Source organism: Fringilla coelebs, assembly GCF_963513975.1.
Source record: "Fringilla coelebs genome assembly, chromosome: 3".
Classification (NCBI taxonomy): domain Eukaryota; kingdom Metazoa; phylum Chordata; class Aves; order Passeriformes; family Fringillidae; genus Fringilla; species Fringilla coelebs.
The window spans coordinates 18,570,393-18,595,288 of NC_140030.1; the positions used below are offsets into that span (position 1 = coordinate 18,570,393).

General features: G+C 38.4%; 2 protein-coding genes across 3 annotated transcripts in view; one reads left to right on the forward strand and one right to left on the reverse strand.

The window, feature by feature from the left end:
• The window catches only part of TRAPPC12 (trafficking protein particle complex subunit 12), a 50,316-nt gene extending 39,937 nt beyond the window's left edge, over positions 1-10,379 (reverse strand). For both annotated transcript variants that reach the window (XM_084202928.1, XM_084202927.1), the window contains exons 1-3: positions 10,332-10,379; positions 8,281-9,491; positions 4,435-4,551 (exon numbers count right to left, since the gene is read on the reverse strand). In XM_084202928.1, coding sequence (XP_084059054.1) covers positions 4,435-4,551; positions 8,281-9,486 — 1,323 coding nt within the window. In that variant the 5' untranslated portion in view covers positions 9,487-9,491; positions 10,332-10,379. The remainder of the gene's footprint in view (positions 1-4,434; positions 4,552-8,280; positions 9,492-10,331) is intronic.
• Positions 10,380-10,435: 56 nt separating this feature from the next.
• EIPR1 (EARP complex and GARP complex interacting protein 1) overlaps positions 10,436-24,896 on the forward strand; it is a 74,868-nt gene continuing 60,407 nt past the window's right edge. The window contains exons 1-3 of the mRNA XM_084202167.1: positions 10,436-10,548; positions 18,925-19,008; positions 24,215-24,347. Coding sequence (XP_084058293.1) covers positions 10,507-10,548; positions 18,925-19,008; positions 24,215-24,347 — 259 coding nt within the window. The 5' untranslated portion in view covers positions 10,436-10,506. The remainder of the gene's footprint in view (positions 10,549-18,924; positions 19,009-24,214; positions 24,348-24,896) is intronic.

Below are 24,896 nucleotides of genomic sequence, written 5' to 3' on the forward strand. Positions count from 1 at the left end.
CCACTACCACCTTCTCTCAAATCAGCTATAAAAATGTAGAAAATTGCTCACTGATTTAGAAAAAAAAGAACAATCCCCTCCCCTATTTTAAGGATAATGTATAACTTATTAAAGTGAATATGTATGTTACACCACTGTATCCAGGTTTGTTATATTTGAAAATATACACAAAAGCACAACATTACTCATGTGCAAAAGTAACAATATATGACTTTTTTATAAAATAGACTCAAAGGGAGTCATTAACTCTACATTGTAACACCATTAAAGTGATTAAAATGTCCTCCTCCACTAGCTATGACATGCTTCTCCCCTGTAAATTACATTGGTAGAGCATTTACACATCAGTTAAGAAAATGTAGCTAGTAACCCTTTCTTGGTCTAGCAGCTTGAGGATATTATTCCATATTTAGAGGAAGCATATTTACAGTGGCTAGATACAGCAGTCTTTTTCTAAGTATAACTCTGAAAGACTGCATTTTCCTCTGGCTGCAGACACCTTACAACTGAAAACATCAGAAGGGCCTCTGGTAAACCAGACTGTGATACTTGTTTGAATGAGGGTAAAAAACCAGTCTAAAATATGGAATAACAAGAAATAACATAATTGCAGCTTGCACCTTGTATTTGCTGCTGTAAAACAAAGCAACAAGATCTTGCTTACGTTTATTTGCTCTAGAGTAAATGCATGTTCCTATGCCAGACTGATAAAATGTTTTAGGGATTGAAAACCCAGATTTTCTGTTTTCAGTTAAAAAAATATAAAAACTTATCCCGTACAGATATGCAACTCTATTCACGAATTTTTATAGAATTATAGTGTAGAACTGCTCCAGCAGCCCCATATCTCTTTAGAGCCCTAAAGCTGTAAAAATAATTCATCTACACCACCTCCACACCGTTTTGTTACCAGTAGAGCATTTCCAATTCACTGCTGCCCATCCCAGAGAAGAAACTGAAAATCTGAAAGAACAGTTCATAAACCATCTTTGGGTTACTGGCAAAAATCTCATTCAAATAATCTAGAGACCAAATTGATGCTGAATAATTTTGTTAACCTAGTTTAACAACTTGAGTTCAGTTGAGTTTTCCTGATGAAAAACTATTCATCTTAGACATGATGCTACTGCTGGTGATCTCATCAGAAAAGGTGCATCTTTGGAAGTTCAGCAACTTCTTGATAAATTTGGTTTTCCAACAATTAGTTGTACTTGAGGAAGCTTTTGCAGACTGCATTATGATGCCCCGCAAAGGACATCAATCTCCAATATTCTTTGCTGCAACCACTAACTGCATCTTACCCACAGAAGTGCTTCTACTTAAATGTTTTTTACTGGAATTTTTACAGGAATGTGAGAAGGTAGTACTCAAGAATGCACACTGGAAACAGTCCAATATAAGATATTCCTTTGTAGCCCTGGTTAAAAGAGGTGGTATCTTCATTTGTACATGTGACCTAGGAGGTGGTACTGTCAATATGTTAGGACCACATCACTAAACACAGACCAGATGATTTACAATATCAGAACAACAAAAAAGGTAGAACACAAGGTAAGTGGTGTCATTTACAATGTAATGTGCTGAGTTTGGAGCAGTGATAACAAAAATACGTTAGCTTCAATTGGGAGCGAGTCTGAGAAGAGCTCCAAAGGTGGTTATGAAGGCATCCATGACGAGATGATTAGAGAAGGGTTATTTTTTTCTTTATAAAGAAAATCTGAGAAGTAGAAATGCCATGGCTGTTTGCTCATACAAGTAGCAGGGAAGAAGAAGCAAATATTAAGGAAAAAAAAAATACTTAAAAAGCAACATATGACCAAAACACTTAAATTATTGTAAACAACTTTAGCTTTGATTAGAAGAAAGATTTTGAGGGAAGACTGATTGGAATGCCTTCGATTAACAACCAAAGGAATGAACTTCTGGAATAGCCTTTGAAAGTAGAAGCAGTATATTTGTAGTTATTAAAACAGCCAAATAAGCTAACAGAATTAATCATATGGTAGAAGAGAAAAGCTTCAGAATTGCAGCTGAAGACCTGTGGTTTGAAAACCTGGTATACTGGTGAGCATATTTTTCCATCCGCACAGGATTAAAATAATAACTAGACACTAAGGAAGCAGTTTCCACTGAAGTACAGACTTAGAATAGTGGTTTTATATTTTTTTCCCTTTTTTTTTAATCCCCATAACACAATGGAGCTTTCCCAAGATCATCTGAGAATTTTATTCTAACAAATTTCTTCATGACAGGACTAAATATTCACTTCTGGTTTCAGTTATTACTTGTGTCTTCCTACAGCATGTGATAATTGTTGGGACTTTTAGATGGAAACCCATGTAAATGTAGCTTGTAATCAGGACTGTACTATTAGGTCTCTACCGACTTAATAGTTCAGACAACAACTCACATAAACACCTAAATAACAGATATCAGTCTGAAGTTGAAATTTATCCTAATTCTAAGCATTTCTCTTCTGCACTGCAAATGCATTCAAAACACACTCTTCCAAGGTGCTGCAAGAGATTGAACTGGGTGACAAAAATCTCAAGTTCATGTATAGCACAAAAGGATATGAAATTAACAGCTAAGGAAAAATCTTAACTTTATGGAAACTGCACAGCAATATTCCCAATATTCACTAGTTTTTAACTAGATCTTAATATAAATATTGCCTGTAAGATGTCCTTTGCATTAAAAGATTTATTCGCTGCACATATTTGGTCACAAATTCTCTCAAAAACAAAGTAAAATTTGTGACTAGTAACAGAGTAGTTATTATATGTCATTCTGGCCTATTATGTATGTAAAAAGCATATATCTTTTTAGTTCATATCATCTAGCATAGGAGTTTAATGTTTTAAAGTCTGAAATCCCTTTACCTTTAAAGACTATAGTCAATCAAAAATAAATTTTCCACATTTAGACTTTAAGAAGAAATGCAATGTTTGCAAGGGAACAAAAAAAGACCAACTGTCATCATAAAAAGAAACTAGTTCTACAAATGAAATTGGGAAAATTATTTTGCATACTCAAAACCAACCAACAGCTAATGACTGAAAGCCTTGAAAACCAAAGAACATTCTAACTTCTACCTGAATGGTTTCTACTTTATAAAAAAAACCCACCATTGTAAATAAGGCAAGTTGTTGTTTGGTTTTTTTTTTTAAAACGCTGTAAGTAATGTAAGTAACAAAATATCCTACAGCTGCAGACTGCCTCCTAGCTTCACTGCCTTGGGCCTAAAAGGTTTAACACTACTTTTCTGAGGCTGAAGAGCAGGCTCAAAGCAAAAACAGTATCAGCAGTAGCATTGTAATTAGGGTACAAGATAGTCTGCACTATAGAACATCTTGCATAGACACCACTACTAGGCTAAATAGAAAGGCATTTCCCACACATCAAAAATTCTCATCTGGAAGATGTAAAGTAAGCGTGGAAAAGATGCTTTTCCTACTTAAGACACTGATGGGTACAAGACTTCTGCATAGGATTTTTCCCCCCTCTCAAGTCAAGCAAAACATTGAGATAAAAAGAAAAACATGTGTCTAGGGTGGAGATCACAATCTGTTTTTTCATGTTTAGTTTCTAAAATTTCCTCTGAATTTCTTTAACAGTGTTTGTTGAGGCCTCCTAGACAATTCTTAACATGACAAAAAAGTAATCTCTTTTGTAGCTTTACGTGTAATGTCATATGATTAAATTAAAAGATGTTAAATACTAAATACAGCCTGTCCTGATAATTCCTCGCTACTTTTCCTCAGTAATTTTTCATCCATTTTTTTCAAAAATAAAGTAAACCCAAAACATCTTGTTATGTAATCAGATTAAAGAAGGCTCAGTCATGTATGCAATAGTAATGAATTTTGCACAGGAACACAATGGTTAAAGGAACAAGGCAAGGTTTACAAGGCTGCTAGACACAACATTTTTCAGAACAGAAATATTTATATTAATAAAACGATTAAGTTAAGCTTTTCTCTGGAAGTAATTTGCTTTAGTTTTCTGCACTGAAGTAAAAAAATCAGGCAGTTGAAATTATCATACCAGTTTGGCTTGCCATTTACAACTTTTATGTCTTTTTGTAAAACACTCAGGTGAAAACTTACGTACATACACATGTAAACAAAAACATGATTAAAATCTGGTTTTCAACCATTTCTTTCCATAAAAACTCACAGTCACATAAAATAATTTTTTGTAACCTATGCAAAAACTTATGTAAAAAAATATTTACTATGTGATTTAAACCCAAATAGTTAAACCCCAGTGTCGTTCCCATTAAAGACTATTGTAGTCTGGCTAGTACTATTGAAGGATCAGGAATAGACTAACACACAGGTTTTTTCCCCAGTTTCTCCTCAGTCAGTAGCTCCCAATTATCTTGAGAGAAACACAATATTAAATATATATTATATGATGATTGTTACTTACAATTAGCTGTTTCAAGCCTACAAATGACTGCTCTACAGAGTTGGCATTTAAAACTTGTCTCTTCACTGCAGCCTGCTCCCCCAAGAAGCGAAGCATGAGGTCTTTTACGGCATCACCCTTGGTGTTCATGGAACAAAAGAAGAAAACAAATAACAAGACTATTTAAAACATTATTTCAGTAAAATAAAATATAGAATGAAAACTGAGCAACAGAGTTCTTTCCTCTAGAGAAATACAAATTTTCCAGTATGTTACATGTGTAATAAATATAACTGCATGTGTATATACAGCATTGGAATGAAAACTACTGCATGTACTCCACATAATTTGCTATATTTTTTCCTCCATATATAGGTTTCAGTTAAACTTGACATATTCAGATTTATTTCCTTTTTATACTATTGTCATTCACAGATCTTAGAAAATATTCCTCAAAGATCTTATAAAAGCCAGAAAGTTTTACAGGTTTTTGTAATGCATGTTAACATTGAAAGGTGCAATCTATTGATCAAAAAATAAACATGCACACAGTAAGTTAGCCTTAAATATCCACAGAAAATAAACTTTAAGAGATCATAAACCAAAGTAAACAGCAACCCTTCAACAAGTGCTTTAAATTTCAAAAGAACTAGCTGCAGGCATCAGTCAGAGAAACTGGGCTATCTGAGCTCAATAGCTGTTTGCCTACAAAGAGAGTGAACTGCATATAATAACAGCAGAGCTTAGCAATGACAAAGACAATTGACATTAAATGTTTCAACTTACTCCATGGACAGTGATGAGAAATTTATTTGTGTTTTCTGTCTAGCTCCTTAAGGAATGAGAACTACTGTTTCACTATATGGAAATTTTTTACCTCACTTACCCTATGAATAAACAACAGATCTGCCTGACAGAAGAGTCCAAAGAATTAAGAAAAGACAGTGTGTGCAAAATTACACGAATACAGAAGAATTTTTAAATCCCCCCCCAACAGTACTTTGGATCCAACAGTCCTTTGGTGTAGAAAACAGTAAAAATGAATGTAATGAAACAAAGGACAATGACAGAAGAGAGCAACTCATGAAAAAAAGCCATAATGGAAAGAGCATAAAAAGCAGCACTCACATTTGTTCTGAAGCTTGGAGAACACTGCTACAGATAACCTTTACCATCTTTACCACAACCCAAGATAAGTTTAAAACACACTGTTTTTTAAATGACTATCGAAAAGTAGCATGCAGCTGAAATAAAAGTCATTCAGTATTTTTCTTGGTGTGATTTATTGACATAAGACTTGTCTTACAATATACTTCCTGAGCAAGCAGGGCAAAAAATCAAGTCCCAAGCTTGTCAATACATATAATGTGAAATTTCAGTTCTTCCCTGAAGCACGCTTAGAGTTCACTCACTGCAAATGCATTTTTCAACCAACTTACCTGTCCACTGCATGTAGCTTGGTTGAACATCTCACATTAACATTCAGCATTAGCAAACTATTCATACCAAAGCTGTAATGACCCTTGTTGGAAGCTACTTTAACATTGAAAATATACCTCCCATAATGTTTCAGTTGACATTTCAAGCACTCTACAATTACAGTTACAGTTAAATATACAATTTGCAATACTATGGAACAATGATACCAAACCAGGGGATGTCAAATTAATCAAGGTGTGCACTCAGCCACAGAAAAGCAGTAACTGAAAGTGAAGAAAGTTTTCTAAACATAAAGCACTTCAGAACCTGTCCCTGTGGACATGTCTATGAAATTCTCATAAATGATAGACAATGAAGAAAGCATTAGGATTTCCTTTAATTCCATTGATGATTTTACATCAGGTCTTTTGTAGAAATACACTACAGGGACATTGTCAAATATCTTCCCTTCAATTATGTACTAAATGGTAGATCAGCACATTTGCACACACTCAAATTTAGGGACTTATCAGCAAAAACAAGCATTTAATCCCTGACTGCACTGAGGAAGCTGAAAGAGAACTATTGTAAAAGAGGAAGCTTGCAAAAAGGAGACCATCATCCTTGGAGACTGCAGAAGGGATCACTCCATTTAACTGATTAGCTGTTAGGAGAGCAAGAGTACACACTGGAATAACTCATCAAGGTCTAATATAGCGGACACAGGGCTAGCCAGAGTCCCGTGGAGGACGGAGACTTAAGAGAAAATGCCAAGTCATAGTAACTAAGCCAGAAGCCCTCTCTCCGGTCCTCCAGACCAGCTTATCACTCTGTGACCCAGGCTATTTTCCCCTAACCCTTACAACTGGACAGTTTCTGATACCTTCTACCCCAATATAAGGGGCTACTTTAGCCCATCCTGGCCAGAAGAGCTGTTGCCGGAACACTTCATGGACTTCTCAATAAACCATTGCCGTGGAACCACCGAAGCTGCCCTCTCTCTCTCTCGTCATCTGCTGCCTGAAGGCACTGCCAGCCAAAAGCACCCTTAGCAAGCTAAGAGCTGAAAACTATAAAAGAGCTGGGATCACTAAGAGCTGATAAATCACTTAAGCTTGCTAAGGTAGCTGTGGCTGATAGCAGCTTGGGTTTCCGGACACCCAGCCTCCCAAAGGCTGGGCTATCTGGCCCGAGCCTGCCTGCTCCCTGGGACACACAGACCCTGCAGGAATCCAGCTATCTGGCTACAACTAGCCCTCGTGGCTTTAGTCTAAGAGATATTTTGGGTATAACTGGAGGAGGAATAGCTTCCCGTTACAGTGTTTTCTTTCACGCTAATTATTTGACTCTGTGATAACAAATTAATGTTTCAAGATAAAGCAAGCCCAAGAAGCAGCAGCAGTGTGGCATGGTAGTTATTGCTTGGTATTTATTGCTTGTGACAGAAACCCAGGATTTTTCAGATAATTTATCTATAAGTCTGGACCTGATTCACTCCAGAAACTCTTCTGATAGCTCCTGCAGACTGGGAAGTCAATGCAGACTGCTCTCTACTTGTATTTGACTATTGACTGATGGTCTTTTTATGCATAATTAAGGATTAAAGCATCCAAACTCTCAACACCATCTATCTACACAACAATTCTATTATCCAGAGGCATAGATATCAAAGAGTAGGATTAGCCTATTTCAAGAAAAAAACCAAAACATCACGATGGTTAGCCTGGCTGAGCAGCCAGGATAAAACTACTTCATGAGAAATCCTGAATACACATGAGTAAAATTTCCCAAATTCTGAAAAAAATGCTTTATGCCTTCTCACCTGTTACAAATTGATAGATGACAAAAAATTACTTTTCACTTTTGTTTGCTTTATGATGTCCTCTAGTCTTTTAATTTTGGGGTTATCCCTTCCCAGCAGTTTGCTGCAGCACTCAATCTTTCTTAGAGGTTATATGTTTCCATCATTTGGGGAAGATAGAAATTAAGTCATTTCAGTCAGTGTTAACATTATTGAGACCACTGTGAACACGAGTGAAATAATTTCCCACTCAATCACAAAAAGGAATTCCACAAACAAAGCTGTCTGCTTAGACTCTGTAGCACAGCTTAGAGGGTGTGTATATATTCCAAATGTGAGCATTATCTTACTAACTCAGAGGACCAGAAATAAAGTACTTAAAAATGCAAACAGCTTTGGCTTCTACAGAAGCTGTCAACACTGGTTTTCAATGCAGCAAACAAATGTCACTATGAATAAATGAGATCTGGTCTTAGCCTCTTTCTACAAGGCAGCAGTGACACTGCATTTTCTAATTAGGACTGAAGTAATACACAAAAGGTGACCATCAGCAACAATATGAAGTACTATGATATACAGATTATTGGACAGATCTACAGTATTTCTAAAATATAATCACAGAGGAAGATACAGTAATAAACTCTTACCTGGATATTATCAAATTTTAATCCAGGCATGGTGAGATTCTCCTTGTCTATGAACACAGTGCTGTACTGTTGTGTGGCAACTGAAATGAGAACATTTCTTGTCTCCTCACTAGGAATCCAAGCATCATTTCTTCTATCAAGTTCACTCATATTTAAGGCTGTGGCAAACGGGTCATCACTCCCAGCAAACACAGCTTGGATTTGTGAGAATGGCTTGGGGGATTGAGTTATTTCTAGAGATGATGGGGGACCACCTGCTTCAGGTCTCCCATTTTGCACAGGGAAAGTAGGGTTGGATGAAGAACCATCTCCACCATTAGAAAGAGAGGACATTTGTTCTGGAACTGAAGAGCTTGCATTGGGATTACTAACAGAAATAAAATTAGAGGTTGTGAATGAATCAAAAAAATCAGAAGCTAAAGTATTAGTGTTAACAGTGTCACCAAAGAACTTGCTTAGACTAGGACTTGGTTGAACCACCTGTGGATTATACTTCACTGGAGTCTCTATTATACTGCTAAAACTGGGAGATTTCACCATCTGAGGCTCAAAACCATCAGGTAGGAACAAGTGTGGCTGGGAATTAGCATTGTTTGCTTGGCTGAAGATGGTGCACACAGGAATGGGTTCAGCCTCAGACGATGGTTTGGTAGTACTGGGTGATAACATTTGGTCCTCAGGTGTGTTCTCATCAACATTATTTGGTTTTGTTTCAACAGGAACATTGTTTCCCAACTTTGGTTCCTCCTTCACTGCTTCCTGAATTGAGTCTTCCTTTAAAGATGCCTGATCATCTGTTCCAATCTCAGAAATGTCTTTAGGAGTTTCTTCATGTTCAGTTTCACTCTCATTACTTAAAAACTCTTCTTTATCTGCTTCTGTATGTGGTTTTTGTTTATCTTTAGCTTCCATTTGATCTACTATCTCCTGAAGACAACCAAGTTCACCAGTGTCATCTTCACTATTGTTTGGAGAATCTGAAATAATGACACTCTCCATCATTTGCTCATTAAGTTTATCTACAAAATTATTTGAATCCTCTGATACAGTTTCATTCCCTTCAGACTCAAATTCATCTCCACCAAGATCAATGGTTTCCTCATGAAAGAGAATTTCTTCCTGAGTTTTGTGCTGAACTATGTCTTTGCTGTCATCTTCACCTGAGGTGCTCTTTGCATCCTTAGCATTGCTCTCATTATTCTCCATAGTAACTGAAAAAGGAGAAGCCCACCAAAACAAGAATTAGTTTTATTACTTGTATATAGCTCAGGTGCCACAGCGAAACTCCTAAGTACCATACAAACAGTGAAATTCTTGCTTTACAAAATAGTGATTTCACTATTTCACATCTTCTCTTTGACATTTTTCATTTCATGTCTAACTACAGAATCAATTCTGAAACTATTTCTCTTTATCTTTTCTACAAGTAGTAAAACTGTTAAGATTGAAGACCAAACGCCTCCCACTAAAAACACATGAAACAATATCATAGAATGGTATCAGAGAATGGTTTGGCTTGGAAGGAGACCTTACAAGGTCATCTGATTCCAAGCCCCCCGGCATGGGCGGGGACACCTTCCACTGGACCAGGTTGCTCAGAGCCCCATCCAACCTGCCCTCAAACTCCTCCAGGCTGGGGACCTCCCCAGCCACCCAGGGCAACCTGTTCCAGTGACTCAACGTTTGCTTTCCCGGTCGCAAGGACCCGCTAGGTCCCGCTTTCAGCAAAGCGCAGCGCGGGCTCACGGCTATCAGCAGTGCAGCTGCGAGCACGGCCGGGCTCGGCAGGAGGAGCGCTCGGCAGGAGGAGCGCTCGGCAGGAGGAGCGCTCGGCGGCGGCGGCAGCGCCGCTTGCGAGCCCCGCAGCCACGGCCCGGGCACCCCGCGGGGGGGTGGGCCCGGCCTCCCCCACGGCCCCCTCCGGCACAGCACGAGTGCGCACCCGCCCACCCGAACGACCCTCAGGCCGTGCGACCGCTCCGCCCCGCCCCGCCCCGCCCCGCTCCGTTCTCTCCCGTCCCCTCCTGTCCCGTTCCCTCCCGTCCCGTCACCTCCGCGCCGCCGCCGCGTCCGGCGCCGCTCCCCCCGCACAGCGCCTGCGCTCGGGCCGGCCCGGGCGGGGCTGCGCGCGCGCAGCTCCCGGAAGCGGCCGACGACGGGCCGCGCCGAGGGTCAGAAAGCATCGGACGCGACGGCGCCTGCCTGGTTGGGCTGGGGGGGGTCGCGATGGAGGACGACGCGCCGGTGATTTACGGGCTGGAGTTCCAGGTGAGCGACAGCGGAGGCCAAGGGAAGGTTGGCAAGTGCCGGTTCTGCCTTCGAAAAGGCGCTGGTCGCGGAGCCGGGTGTGTGTAGTGGGGGAGAGGAGAGCCCGCCCGGGGGAGACCGCCGTCCTCCCTCCTCCCCCGAGCCGGGACCGCGGCACCGCGGGCACCGCCGGGTTGTGGTGGCTTTTGGCAGCCGCGCCGGGGCGTTTAAGGGTGGCCGGACAACGGCCGGGAGTCGTTCCTCGGCCCAAAGCGCGCTGTTTGCAGGGCGGGTGCGGGGCCCGCCAGGCTCCGGCTCCCCGCGCTGCCCGCGGGCTCCTGCCCGGGCACCGCTCCCGCTCCGCTCCGGAAAAGCTTTGTCTGGTGCTGGAGTGGTACCTAAGGACTGTCAAATAAATCCGTGATTCTGCCTTGTCAGAAAAAAAAAAAAAGATTAAAAATTACTTTTTTGAGGGGAGAGCATGAAACTGGTTCCAGTAAGTTACGAATTTTAGTTGGTTGTAGCCTGCCATAAATCTGCGTGAACTTTGTGGGATCTCCCTGTGAGGTCTATGTATTGCATTTGTCCCATGCGGCAAATCTGCCCATCACATCAGTATTTTATGGCCGTAAGGAAATGGAACTGTCTGACTCAGAAACTTATTGATCCTCTTCTTAGAGGAGCACAGGTGTTGTGTTTAATGAGGTTTCTGTAAGTTCTGGGAAAGCAGAGTGAGCGGGACCCCAATTCATTCCTCAGCGCTTTTCTTAGCTGTTACGTGTTGCGGCTGGCCCATCGTCACCAGCCAGTGTGGCAGTAATACCTGCAGAAGGAAACCAGCACCTCCTACCAAAGCAATTCATTCTACAGTACATGTAGTAGTAGAAATTATCTTCACGTGCAGTTATTTTTTTTTCTTTTGGCACCTTTGCTAAAGTGTTTGTGAAAAATAACGTCCAAGGGTTCTTTGTAACAAATGTCCTGCATACTGAGTAGTGTGCTCTGTAGTCCTGACCATACCAATAGATTTCATTAGCAAATTTTGTATTTGTTTGCTTTTCCTTTTGTAGAGGAGCTGCTACGTAATATTCACCTGCGCTAAATCTCTACTGAAATCTGATGAAGTCTGATAGTATGCTGTTTTGTATAATAGTGTTTTGTGATTGGCTTGAGATGGCTGTAACTTGTGCTTCAAAATTAATGAAACTTACACTTAAAACTTTTTTGCAGAAGACCACACATCCTGTAGTTAATAACATTCATAGTTCGTTTCTAGTAAGTCACATATAATCCATCTTCCAGGAATTTGAGCAAGCTAGTGTGTGTTGTCTGGATCCTCCATGGACCTGTGTATCCTGCCCATACAGTATATCTGCTACACACTTCTCTCCTGTGAAGTATGTAACTTGTTGGAGTTGTCTGGCAGGAGGATAAAGCAAAGGATGAATAAAGTGGCTGAAATAAAAGGAAATTACTGTTAATACAGATCACTTGGGGAGAGGGTGAGGAAAAGAGAGATGATTTATGCATAAGTCAGATAGGGAGCATAGAGATGAAGGTTCTGTTGCTGATCTCCATTAACTCCCAGTGTGTCTTTAAAACAAATTGCATCTCTGTGCTCTTTGAAAATGGAGACACTAATATAAAAACTTAAACCTAAAACTGATCTGGTTTTTCCAAATTCCATCTCTAGGTCTAATAAGAAAGATGATTATTTTTTAAAAACATAATTTCTTCTGTGTTGCTAGATAATAATGGTTAGCTGTATCATCACAATTACTGCTTTTTGTCTGAAAGAGTCTTCAGACTCTTTTTTCAGCCAAGTTTTAACAATTTTGGCTTTGCATCTCATGTTTGGGCTCCAGCAGTCAGTAGAAGTCCTTCTTTGGCCACTGATGGAGAAAGTGTAGTTGTGTAAATGTGCTTTTCATCTGATCTAATGTGACCATGTTTATAGGAACATAAAGCTGATTCCTCCTAGGTGCTATCTGCCTACTAACTTAACATTATTTCTGCATGGTTTTTGTTCATTTCCATGTATAGAATGTGTTCTGATGTATTGGCATATATAAGGTAACTTAGAATAATGAACAAATACATTTTTCTCTCTTTTAATCTCTTGGATTCATCTGTAAGTGATATGAACATTGTACAGACATGCAAATTATGTATGAATTTTAGGGTGTATGACTCTTTTTGTGACTTTTAAAAGGACAATCTCACCATAGTTGCTCTGCTTGTCCAACTGCAGTGAAAATGAGAAGATTACAGTGGGTGGTGAATGAAAATGTGAGATGCTGCCTGAATGAAGGTACTAAGTGATGTGGCTCATGATGATGAATACAAAGCAACGACAGCAGCTGCAGAACATTTCAATACCAAGGTGTTTCTTCTAAAAGGAATCTTGGTAGAAGTAATCAATATCCTCAGTTATAAGAATGTGATGAATGAGGTCCCAGGAATATTGCTGAGTGCTGTGTTTTGTCAGTGAAATTATGTTGTTCTTGTGTTGTGTAGAGTTGACCTGGGCTTTATTCTCTAACCTGAAATATATGGTATGTCTACCCCATGTTGAATTGGCTTTCATTTTCAGGGAGTCACAATTTTGCCCATGTTTTTCTTGAGGGTTTAAACAGTGACATTTTGAGCAGATATGAAAGCACCACTGAACATCTCAAAATACCGTGTTTGCCTTAGTTTAAGGTTGACTGGATAACATTTATAGTCCTGGAAATGAGCAGTGAGGAGGGATGCTTTCTGGGATAGGCATTTGGCTCAAGCCTATATCTTGCTTGTTTAAAAGCATGCAGAAGCCAGCCAGCATCATGAGATGAGGGAAGAGGGACGTGACTTACACCAGAGAGTGACCATTTTGGAGTGTGTGTTTGGCACATTTAACGGGTTTTGGGGGTACCACAACACTGAGCTGAATTTCAGCATGCTGGATACTCCTACTGTATGTTGCATGTCAAAAGTACGTAGACATGTGAGGAAAAAGAACCATGAGCAGGAGGTAAGGACCACAGAAAGCTGCCTGGCTGAGCACAAGGCCATACTGCCTATGAGCAGCTCCAGCAGCACCCTGAGATAGGGTCTGGCTGAAACAGGCTTGAAAAACTGCACTGATGCTTTGATAATGTTCTGCATTGTGGCCATTGTGCTTCTTGAATAAGTGATACTTAGCCCATTTTGTGTTGCCTGTTAGTTGTTAACAGGTTTTATGAATCTGAAGGGACACTTGATTTTTTAGGACTTGCCTTCTTGCAAGAATAAGATGAAACTTAATTTCCCTAAAGCCAAATGTGTTTTCTTAGAGTAAGAAACTTAAAGCAAAATACCAACTGAAATAGATTGTGGAAGATCTGTGATCAATGTGCGTACACCTATTGTCATCAGTATGTATTGGGAATAGCTCAGCTGACTTAGCTGTGATGGAGTAAAAGCCAGGTGTAGATTTACTAGAAGTGGTAAAAGAGGTCTTCCCTGGAAAATGTGTGTCGCTTGTGAGCTACCCAGGGAAAGCTGTGCTGACTTTCAGGCTCAGCTCTGTTCCTGTGTGGGAGTGCAGAGCCTACAGCTCCTATGGGTAGTGGTGCTCTCCTCCCTGGGGAAAGCTTTTGTGGTCTCCCGTGGGCTCAGAGAGTGGCCTAAGCAGAATGTACTTGATAATTTTGGTCCAGCTTTAGTAATGTCTTTGGAAGATTTACTTTGAAAATTGAATCGGTTTAAGAAACTGCCTAATAATGTCTTACTAAATTCTTAGCTTTTGTGTCAGTTCTCTTTCTTCTCTAAGATTACTTGCCTCATAAGTGCCAATCCTGTATATTTTAAGCCTTTGTGGTTTAAAGTGTTACTAGAGGAACAAAAGTAGCTAAGTGGCAAAGCTCTCTTAACTAATCCCCCAAAGATCTTCATAATGCATGAAGTGAAACAGTTGGAAAAGATTTTTTTTAGGACCCTTAAGCAATTAGTAGGCTCTTCCTAGTATTAGGTGTGGTACAGAATAATGACAACATAAAGATACAGGCAAGAGAAATGAATGAGTTTTCTGAGGATGACTGTGCTATGCAGGTCTTTGTGTGCAGATTGCATTCGTCACTGTGAAGGTTTCCAGAATCTGTCATTCTTTGGAATAGGGTCAATGCACTAAATACACTGATGGTGGGAATTCTTGTGCTGTGAAAGACTTGGGGGAGACAGCTGTCTGAGAACATTGAAGGTCACCTGGGCATGTGTGCTGCCAACCTTTTCACTGATAGTCACTGCAGCTTATTAGAGTCACTGAGAGAGTCTCCTACTGTGGTGGGAGAAACAAGGCTGTCTTACCTAAGTAAAAATCAAAGTGTACTTACTTGAAAATTGAAATTGTGCCAGAAGGCAGAAATAACATTCATGACATTAGCAGCCTGGGGCTTGTCTAAGGGAGCAGGGAACTTGTATACTGCCTCCAGAATGAGGTATCAGCAAATCCAGCTCCTCACCCCAAGTAGCAGTACACTAGTCGTGGTTTTCAGCCTAAACAGATGGTCAAATAACTTTAAATTCAGATTTAGGGATTGCAAACCAAATACTGTATGCTTACATTTTGCTTTGTAAGTTCACGGTTTGTTAGTACAGATTGATTGTATGAATTTCAAATGATGCCTGGTTTGCAGAATATTTTGTTTGTATTAAATGTAATACAAATATTCAAATGCTGGGGTCTGTTTGTTTTTTTGTTTATTAATACCAAACCAGTGCACTGCATCAGCACAACAACATGTGTTGAGCAAGTACTTTTTTGTTTGTCTATTAATGGCCTAAATAGCAACAGTCAAATTAACAAAACAAACAAACAAAAAAAACCAAACCACAACTTTGTGCATTTGGCTGGTATTTCAAAAGACGTTGAGGAGTGAAAGGTTTTCAGAAGAAATTGTGAACAAAGTAGAGAATCAGTGCATTGCAGTTCCATAATGCTCTTAGTTTAAACCAACCTTCTTTACGCTTTTGAGGTTTGCCATTGTGTTCTTCTGGATCATCTTTTGGTGTTGTCAAGTACAATAGACTCTATTTCTTTTTATCCAAGGTTTTCCTTTTTCTGCAGGTGGCCCAGATTGTCAAGGGGAAGGTAGAAGGTGATCTTTGCCCAGCATCACACTGAGCATAGTGTAGGCATAGACATGATGCGCAGTCTCCAGTTAGTCTTACCTGCATTCTGCTACAATGATTGGTGTTTCTTTTGCCTTATCTTGATGCTACTTTCTGTCATGCTTGTGTTCTAGGGTTTTAAATGTCCTTTGCATGTGTAGTGGATTTGCAGTTGAGTTGTTGTCCTGATTTGTAAAACTGCTTGGTTTGAACAATGCACACTTCCTCATAGGGCTGTTGATAAATATGAAATCTGGACATGTAGCCAAAAGATTCTTTGTGGTTCCCAATGTTTTAAAATTTTCTTGCTAATATTTTTTTCCTACAGTTAGGCCTTCTTTAAAAATGAAATTATGTAATTGCATAGATTGTTGCATTGTCTAGCATTGTCGGTTAGGTGGGATGTTGAGAGTGTGTGTAAGGATTACTTGTTAACTTGCTGCTTGTGTCTTTCAGATGTGTATTCTAGTTATTTTCTAAGCTTTGTGCCAGTTTTTTTAGTAAGTAATTGTATATTACCTTGGGTAGAATCCTAAAATGGTTTGGGTTGGAACAGACCTTAAAGATCCTCCAGTTCCAATCCCTCCCTGCCATGAGCAGAGACACCTTCCACTAAACCAGGTTATTCAGAGCTCCATCCAGCTGGGTCTTGAACTCCAGGGATGAGGAGTCCACAACCTCTCTGAGCAACCTGTTCATTGCCTTACCACTCTCACAGTAAAGAATTATTTTTAATATCCCATCTAAACCTGCCTTCCTTCAGCTTAAGGCCTTCTCCCTTGTCCTATCACTATGTGCCCTTGTAAAAAGTCCCTTTCCATATAAACTTGGTAGTAAACTCTTCTTAGGCTATACAGAGTTCTGTGTTCTGTGGGTGAAGACTTAGAAAAATAATAATTTCCACTGGTTTAAGTTAAGGCATTTTCCTTGATCTTGACAGCACTTTGGATTCAGCTGTATTGTTCATTACAAGGATTACTTGGTGTCTTCATCTGTTGAAAGATCTTCTTTTTCTCTCCAAGTAACTCAGAGTAGACAGAATTGCACATATCTTTGTGCAGGAGATAAGTGAAAGTCAATTGTGCTGATATTGATGTTATGAATCAGACTTCCTAATTTATGAAGGCTTGGTGAGTTTGAATTTTGTACCTATGTATGGATGTTGCTGGGTTTTTTTTTTTGTCAGAGAATAAACAATAGTGTTTCTTTTTGTGAAATGTGTCTAAATATTTTTTTTTCTCATGCCTTTTTTTTTTTCTTTCTGCAAAATGGAAAATTATTTTAAGGAAGAGCTACAGAAGTTGATGACATAAATGTTACTATGTATTTACATAAATTTATTTTGGGCACTTTGTCTCCAACTTTATGCATTTTTGAAAGCAGCCTGACCAGACCTACTTGAAAAGCTTTGAAAGGGCTGGAAACCTCTTTTATTTCTTTATTTTATTGAAGATCCTGGAGATCTCGACTTCTCTTTGATGTATAGAAACAACAGAAGCTCCTTTGATTGAAGGAGATACATAGCTGTTGGCTCATTTCTAGTGTTTTCTCAAAATAATTCAAAGCAGGTCTTTTAAATGAAAAGAAATGCTTCCAAAGATCTGCAAATGTAAATTCTGTTAAAGACAAAAGCTTTTCTGCAATCCTCTTGGTGGACTTAAGTTATGTCTATCAATCAGGAACACTCTAGGCATGTTGTAGATGAGTGCTGCATAAATAAGAAAGTAAAGCAAATTGGTATGGATGCACACTGATCTTTGATCTGCACTTGAATACTTTGAACACAAACTACTCATTATGTTCTCTAGTTCTTTTTTTTCCCCACTATATAGATATTATAAATGTAGGTATAGGCTAGTAGCTTGTTACATATAATCTTGTTGCATTTTTAAACTTTTTATGCTCCATCTTACACAAAATATTACACTGTTTAAATTATACATTTCAGATACCAGGAAAGAAATATCTGCTCTATATAAGTCCAGAGATCATTCAAAAAAATTAGCTTTTCCTTAGTTGTACTGACGGACAATGCCTTACATGGCTTTGCTTTATCTAAGAAAAGTCAAATATCTTTAAGTTGCTTTTCTAGAATTAAATTGCTCTAAATTTGGGTATTGGGATCTAATATATTCCAGATATACCCTTCCAAGCTTTTAGGCATTTTTTAAATATCAATTTGAAAATAAGTTTCAAACAGAATGATATTGAAGTGTTTCTGAATCCGAGGGTAATAAGCTGCACGACAGGATGGCAGTGAGAAGGGCCATTCAGCAGTTACCTGAATCCTTCATCAGTATTTCCTTGAAATATTTACCTTAGTGTCTGGAGAGATCTGAGCTATTTTATGCCAAATAGGGTGTGAATTGCAGAGATTTATTTTTTTGATTTAAAAAATTCATGTTGAACAATATTATTAAGGGTGTCTTTTGCATGGAGAAATACAGATATTCCTCACAATATATAGTTGATAAAAATGCCTTTGAGTATTGGTTTACCTTCCATTTACTCAAAATTATCTAAGAGTCTCTGTTACTGACTAGTGCAAACTAGGGATTGTGGTTTTAGTTCATGCTGTGCTTTGTTTATCGGTGTTTTCCGTGGCCCTTAACTGCTTTGTTTTGCTTCTTTCAAGACTGTGGTTGGTATAAGTTGAAGAAGCAAGGCAGAGACTCTAGCAGTGCCATTAACATAATACAACAAACAAATAATATTATGACAAAAGTTACAAAGATAAATAACAAATTACTTCTCCCATCCTTCCGACAATTCTTATCTCTAATGGGCTGCAGCAGAAAAGAGGAGACTTGGTTTTTAATTTTCTTCTAAACATGGTGGTTAATGGTGAGAAAAAAATTAATTTTTACATTGGCATATTCAATGTGACTGGTGTGAAAACTCTTGTAAAAACAGCTTCTTCCTTGAATATCGTATTGTTTTTAACAATAGTTAAAAGTTGTCCACTGTTCTATGGAGTTTTTTCAGATGATAAAGGAAAATTAGTTTGGGAGAGATGCTGCATTTAATGTTATCCCTGTTATAATGAAGATCAGGTAATGTATTTAGCACCTGTATTCCTCAATCCTCACAAGTATGAGAAATTGCACAAAAAATGTAATAAGCAAAATGGGCATAAAGGCCAAGAAAGTCTGCTGTTTGTAAGAATGTAATGCTTAAAATGACAATTGATATATAAGTTTCAAGATTTTTGCTGAAATTAATGGATTTTATTAATTGTACTTTTCTAATGGCTTTCTTCTTCCCTAGGCACGAGCTTTAACACCTCAGACAGCAGAAACAGATGCAATAAGATTTTTGGTTGGAACACAGTCTCTTAGATATGATAATCAGGTAATTTTTCTGTCAAATATCAGTTGTAATTATTACCACTTTTTGTAACATTGTTCTGATGTCCCTCTTCCTTTCTTCCCCCTGTTGAGTATGAGCATTGATAGTCAAGTTGAAGACTTCTGTGGGTAGAATGTAAAGATATTGGTAGGAAATGGAGGTGAATGAAAGCTGTGTGTATTTTCTGAATATCATATCCCTATTCTAAATTGTATGATTAAATCAGATTTGCTTAGTAAAGAAACTGCCATATTTTTGTTAATTTGAATCTGTAGATGCTCTGGAACTATCTTGAAGTCCCTGAAGAGATGCAAAGTAAAACAAAAGTCTTTAGGCCTTAATTGCTTCTAATGGGACTCTTGGTACATGCACAGTTCAGTGTACATGATTCTTCATAAACTGGATTTTTCAATATTCATTATTGGAAATCTGCTGTGTCCTTTCTGATCATTCAAACAATTCAAATTAAAATTTGAGTGACTTTCATGGCTCACTTTCTATTGGGCTGTTTCTTCTGAAGTATATGAGCTGTAATTGTACAGCTAATTTAATTTTTGTGACTGAATTTCAGTAGAAATCATACTGAAGCAAGTTCTTGAGGCTGAAAGGGTTAGAAGGCAGTACTGAGTGCAGGTGGCAAGGCTTGGGTGGCAGGAGAGCTGCAGGGGTGGCCTCTGAGAAGAAGCCAGGGGTTGCCTTTGCCAGACACAGCTGGTTCCAGCGAATCCACTTCAGGACACAGGTGAGTCAGTTTGCCATGAAGGCCTTGTGCTGAAGCAGAGGAACAGAGTGAGATACAAAGAGCATCAGAGAGAAAACACCCATAACCACCACTGCACCACATCCACCTGCCCCACTTGAAAGGATCAGAGGAGTCTGGGTTGATGTTCAGCCTGGAGAGTGAGGGAGAGAAGGTACTTGTTTAACTGCCAATGAACTAATTCATTCACCCAAGTCAAGTCTGTTCTGCCCAGAGTATTTGTTAGTAAGTGACCTCCCTGTCTGTAGCTTGGCACATAAACTATCTCATTCCTATTCTTCCTGGTCTCTTCCCTCCTCTTTCCTGGGGAGAGCAGGTGTCTGGGTGGGAATCTGTTAGCCAAGGCTAACACCCACCACAGAAGTCCCTGGCATTGAATGGAGTGACCAGCTCTTTGAAAATGGCCTGTAATGGGCTGCACAAAATCACTTGGAACCACAGCTTTGGGACATGTAAGCTGCCAATTCCCAGTGAGGTTTTGAGTTCATTACTCAATTATAACACTGGATGACACTCAAAAAAAGTTATTCCAAGATGTAAGGGGGATAGAGTATTCAGTTTATTTACATTTCAAGTAAAACTTGTGCAAAGAGTAACAAAAGAAATGGTAGACACACTTAGTTAAAATTAAAAGTTCAGTGCACACAATTATATTTTTGATTGTGCTGTCTCTTGCTCCTCAATTATTTGGTATAATTTGGAGGTTTTTTTACTGTGATTTCTGTGATGGTTCTACAAGTTGCTCAACTAATTAAATCCTGAGACAAAATTGATGTTCTCACCACTTGATAGCCAACAGATCTTTAATAATTTAAATTTTCTGATTTTGATAAGTTTATTTGGTATATACTATATATTTTGGAAATGTTTGCATATGTTTCAACTTTGAGTATGCTTTTCTTTCTCCAGTGAATAACATTAACAATAGAAATGGAGGACAATTTCTAGTGTATTCACAAATGTTTGGAGGTTATTGGCCTTTAGCTGTGCCTCAGGCCATCATTTCTTCTCAGCTAGTTCCTCAATCCCCAAGAAGTGCCCTAGGCTCAGCTCATTATAACTTAATTCAGCACTAGGTTCTCTACATTTGCTTAAAAACTTTTTTAGTTACCTGACCAAACTTATGAGCTTTTCTTGCAACACTTAATACTTTACTAAATCCTGCACAGCAAGAGGTTTTATCATGTGCAGATTATTTCTTCCCTTCTGGTCATGGGCAGGTGTAGTGCAAATGAAAGGGAAATAATTTTACAGCTGGCATGATAACTTTTGCCTTGTTGAGGTGTATTGCTGTATAAAGCAATTTTAGGTATTCATAGGAGAATATATTTTAGGTGAAAATATTTTCCTATTTATACTAGTGTTTCAAAGGAAAGGAAAATTTTTATAAGATTTTAAGGTTATGTTAGTATTTGACATATTAATAGTGTATATGACTTGGCATTTGGTCCTCATAACATGCTGCAAATGGTTTAAATAGTAGCACTGTGTTCTATGTGGTAATGTTTTGGAACTTTTGTCCTCAGTACTTTCATTGTTGCTGAACTTTGTGTTTATTGTATGCTTTGGAAATATCCAAGTATGTAATTTATTTTTCCTCATCTCATTCTCAGAACTCTTCAAGTTATTTTCCATCTTGTGTGTTAGGACTTAAAATACTAATTTTCATGATTTATATAGTGCATTGCATCTGCTGTACTCAGCACCTCAAACCTTCTGTTCAGTTCTGGGCTCCTCACTGCAATGAAGGCTTTGAGGTGCTCAAGTGTCCAGAGAATGGTGATGGGTCTGGAGCACAACTGTTAAGAGGAGCAGCTGAGGGAGCTGGGGTTGTTCAATCTGCAGAAAAGGAGGCTGTGGGAGGGGTGGGGGTGTCTTATCACTGTCTACAGCTACCTGAAAGGAGGTTGTGCCAGGTGGGGGTTGGTCTCTTCCCCCAGGCAGGAGACAGGACAGGTGAAAGGAAATAGCCTTAAGTTACACCAGGAGAAGTTTAAGCTGGATATTAGGAAAAATGTTTTCATGGGAAGGGTTATAAAGCATTGGACAAGAATGCCCAGGGAAGTGGTGGAGTCATCATCCCTAGAAGAGCTCAAAAAAGTGTTAATATGGCACTTGAGGACATGGTTTAATGGTGTAAATGGTAGTGTACAGTATTAGGTATTCAAATACTTTCTATGAAATTTCTGTTGTCCTTAATATTTAGTGAAGTGACTATTCCATATGTCATGTATTCAAATCAATAAGAAGATTCTTAGCGAAAAAAAAACATTGGGGGAACTTTTGCAGTTCTTTTTGTTCTGCTGATCAACTTATTATGGTAGGTAGTGTTCATTGGCTGGCATAGCTGTGAAAGATGTAATTTTTCAACTCACAAAGTGTAAACAATACTGCTGCATAAGAATTAAATTTCAAATTTCCCCAAAATCTCAGTCTGGGCCTTTCGTGAGCTGCCTGTGTGTATTGTAAAATTTTGCCTGATGGGCAGAAAGAATGATGAGCGGGACTCCATGATATCAGAAAGCTAATTAATTACTTTATTATACTATATTATTCTGTACTATATTGCACTACATTACACTACATCTAAACTGAAACTGAACAAGAACTCAACTGAACAAAATCTTGTGACTGTCTCCTGCCTGGCTGTCAGGACACAGCTTGCAGAGATTGGTCAAGAAAACAAAAACTCACACCAGAATCTAAATACCAATTCCCTTCAGGTAAACAATCTTCTATAATGCATTCCACTTGTGCACAAACACAAGCACAGCAAATAAGATAAGAATTGTTTTGATCATTCTCTTCTCTGCTACTCTCAAGTTCTGAGAGTGTGAATCCCACATGTGTGTTCCACCAATTTAGAGCTGTCCATGTTGTCAGCTGAATCAGAAATGTAACAGCAGAGAGAGATGGGTTATCTGTGCCTTCAAAGGGCTTCAGGTGAAGTAAAGAGCACTCCCTTCTATGCTGAGTGACTTTCAACCTGGTGAGCTGGGAAGAGATGTGTGTGACTGTAGGAAGTGGGGTTTACATTTATAGTTCACTTTCTTGGTGAGAAATTTGGCCTAAGCTGCCAAAGGAGACTCCAAACAAAAACAAGGTCTGAGGTTAAACTCATTTTTTTTTGTCACTCTAAGATGGGATATACAGTTGGTAGTGTAGATGGAAGGTGTCCTGATTCTTGAATAGATTCCTAGGTTCAAGGCAGCAAATGAAGTCTCAAAAGACAACTTGCTAATCAACTGCAGAGGCAGTTCAATGGCTGGGATGACAAAATGGAAAGAAAAATGTAGGTGATGAGGTCCAGGATTATATTTGAAGGAGGAATTTCTGATGGCTATTTGGCAGTAAAATAAAAGGTAATGTGTAAACTCATCCCCTAAAAATAATAGTGTTAAGATGGTTGAGACCTATATTGCAGCTTCTGCATTTTAAGAAAATTTTCTGTATTTCTGTATAGCTTTTTGTAATGATTCAGTGGTTAATTTCATTAATTTGATTCAGTCATGATGATAGGATAACTCTTGGCTTTTTTTTTCCTCTTCATTGTTCACCCAACTTTGACAATTAATTTTTAATGAGGATACAGTTCTTCAAAATTTGTGAGTCTTCTAAAATTTATTTGTCCACTGTTGAGCTTCAGGGAATTAGTGCCATAAGTAAAGTTCCTTCTGTACATTATGCCAGGCTAAAATCTTCCTAAATTCCTTATATTTCTGCAGCAACTATAGAAAAACAGCTGACTAATAAAAGGGAGGGAAAAATGATAGACCTATTAAAAGAAAAAAAAAACATAGCAAAGAAACCTGCAACAAACACAAATGAAAATAATAAAAATCAAACTTAGTTCTGTCTTTTAAAAATATTATTGATGTATTTAAATATTGTTTTTCTTCGTCTTTCAGTACTTTGTTTCCATATAGATGAAATTAGTAGATTTGTATCTTGGTAGTGTGATATGTGACGGCTAAAGTGAAATGTCAAAGTTTCTTACTGAGTGTAAAGTACTTGCTTCAAGGAACAGTCCTTTCCCTCTCCCTCCTTCTTTCTTTGCAGATGATTTGACTTATATGATTTGGATACAGAATTGGTGCAGACATTTAGACTAAGGATTGTAATGTTGTTATTTTTGTTTGTTGCTATAAGAAGTGTTGAATTGTAATACATGGCTTATTTACTATTAGCCATAAAATGAAAAATCACCTTCAAGCTTTAAGTTGAAAATTGAGAATAAGCATGGTATTTCCTAGGAAATTGCTTGTGTTTTCCTAGAAAAGTTAATCCTGCATGAAATCAATGATATAGTAAATTGTTAGTATAACAATTAATTAAAGTAGATATCGGTTATAAAAATCTCATTAAATTGTTCCATGTAGTCCTTGTGTATAATTAAGACCCACAGGAAAATATTTGAAACCCCAATGTTCTCTTTTATTGTATTTGCAGATTCACATCATAGATTTTGATGATGAAAATAACATTATAAACAAAAATGTTCTTCTTCATCAAGTGGGTGAAATTTGGCACATTAGTACAAGTCCTGCTGACAAAGGTGTACTTGCAACCTGCTACAATAAAAGTAAGTCCTTTTTAAATATGCTCAACTTGTACAAGTGCTTTGGCATTTTTGAATGTGTTAAGTTCAAACCTCTAGCTAGGTGTAGACATTTTCAGTTGGAATTATCAACACAAGCATTTCCAAAAAAATCTGCAACACTTAATTATACCTCATTTGTGTCATACCCTTAGATTATCTTGGTTAGAAGTCAACTTCTGCATTCATGTTAAGAAAAGCAGCAAAATGAGCCTTATGTTTGGTTATGAATACAAAACATGGCAAATAGAATGTATTCCTGTAACTTTAAGCATAATTTTTATTGATGTGTGCTTTTGAAAGTGCAAGTAAATGTCTTTCAAAATATGCTGGCATCAAGCTTTACTTAAAACTGCAGATGAAGTTTGTATATAATGTTATTTTTCATATTTGAAATGCAGGTATGCCAACAGAGGGCTTCTTATCTAAATATTTCCTCAGTAGGAATGTTCCTTGTCTAACCTTACCATAAGTGCACAACTATTGAGATTAAGGGTCTCTGTGCAATTCCTGAGTGAGGCAGGTGTGAAGAGT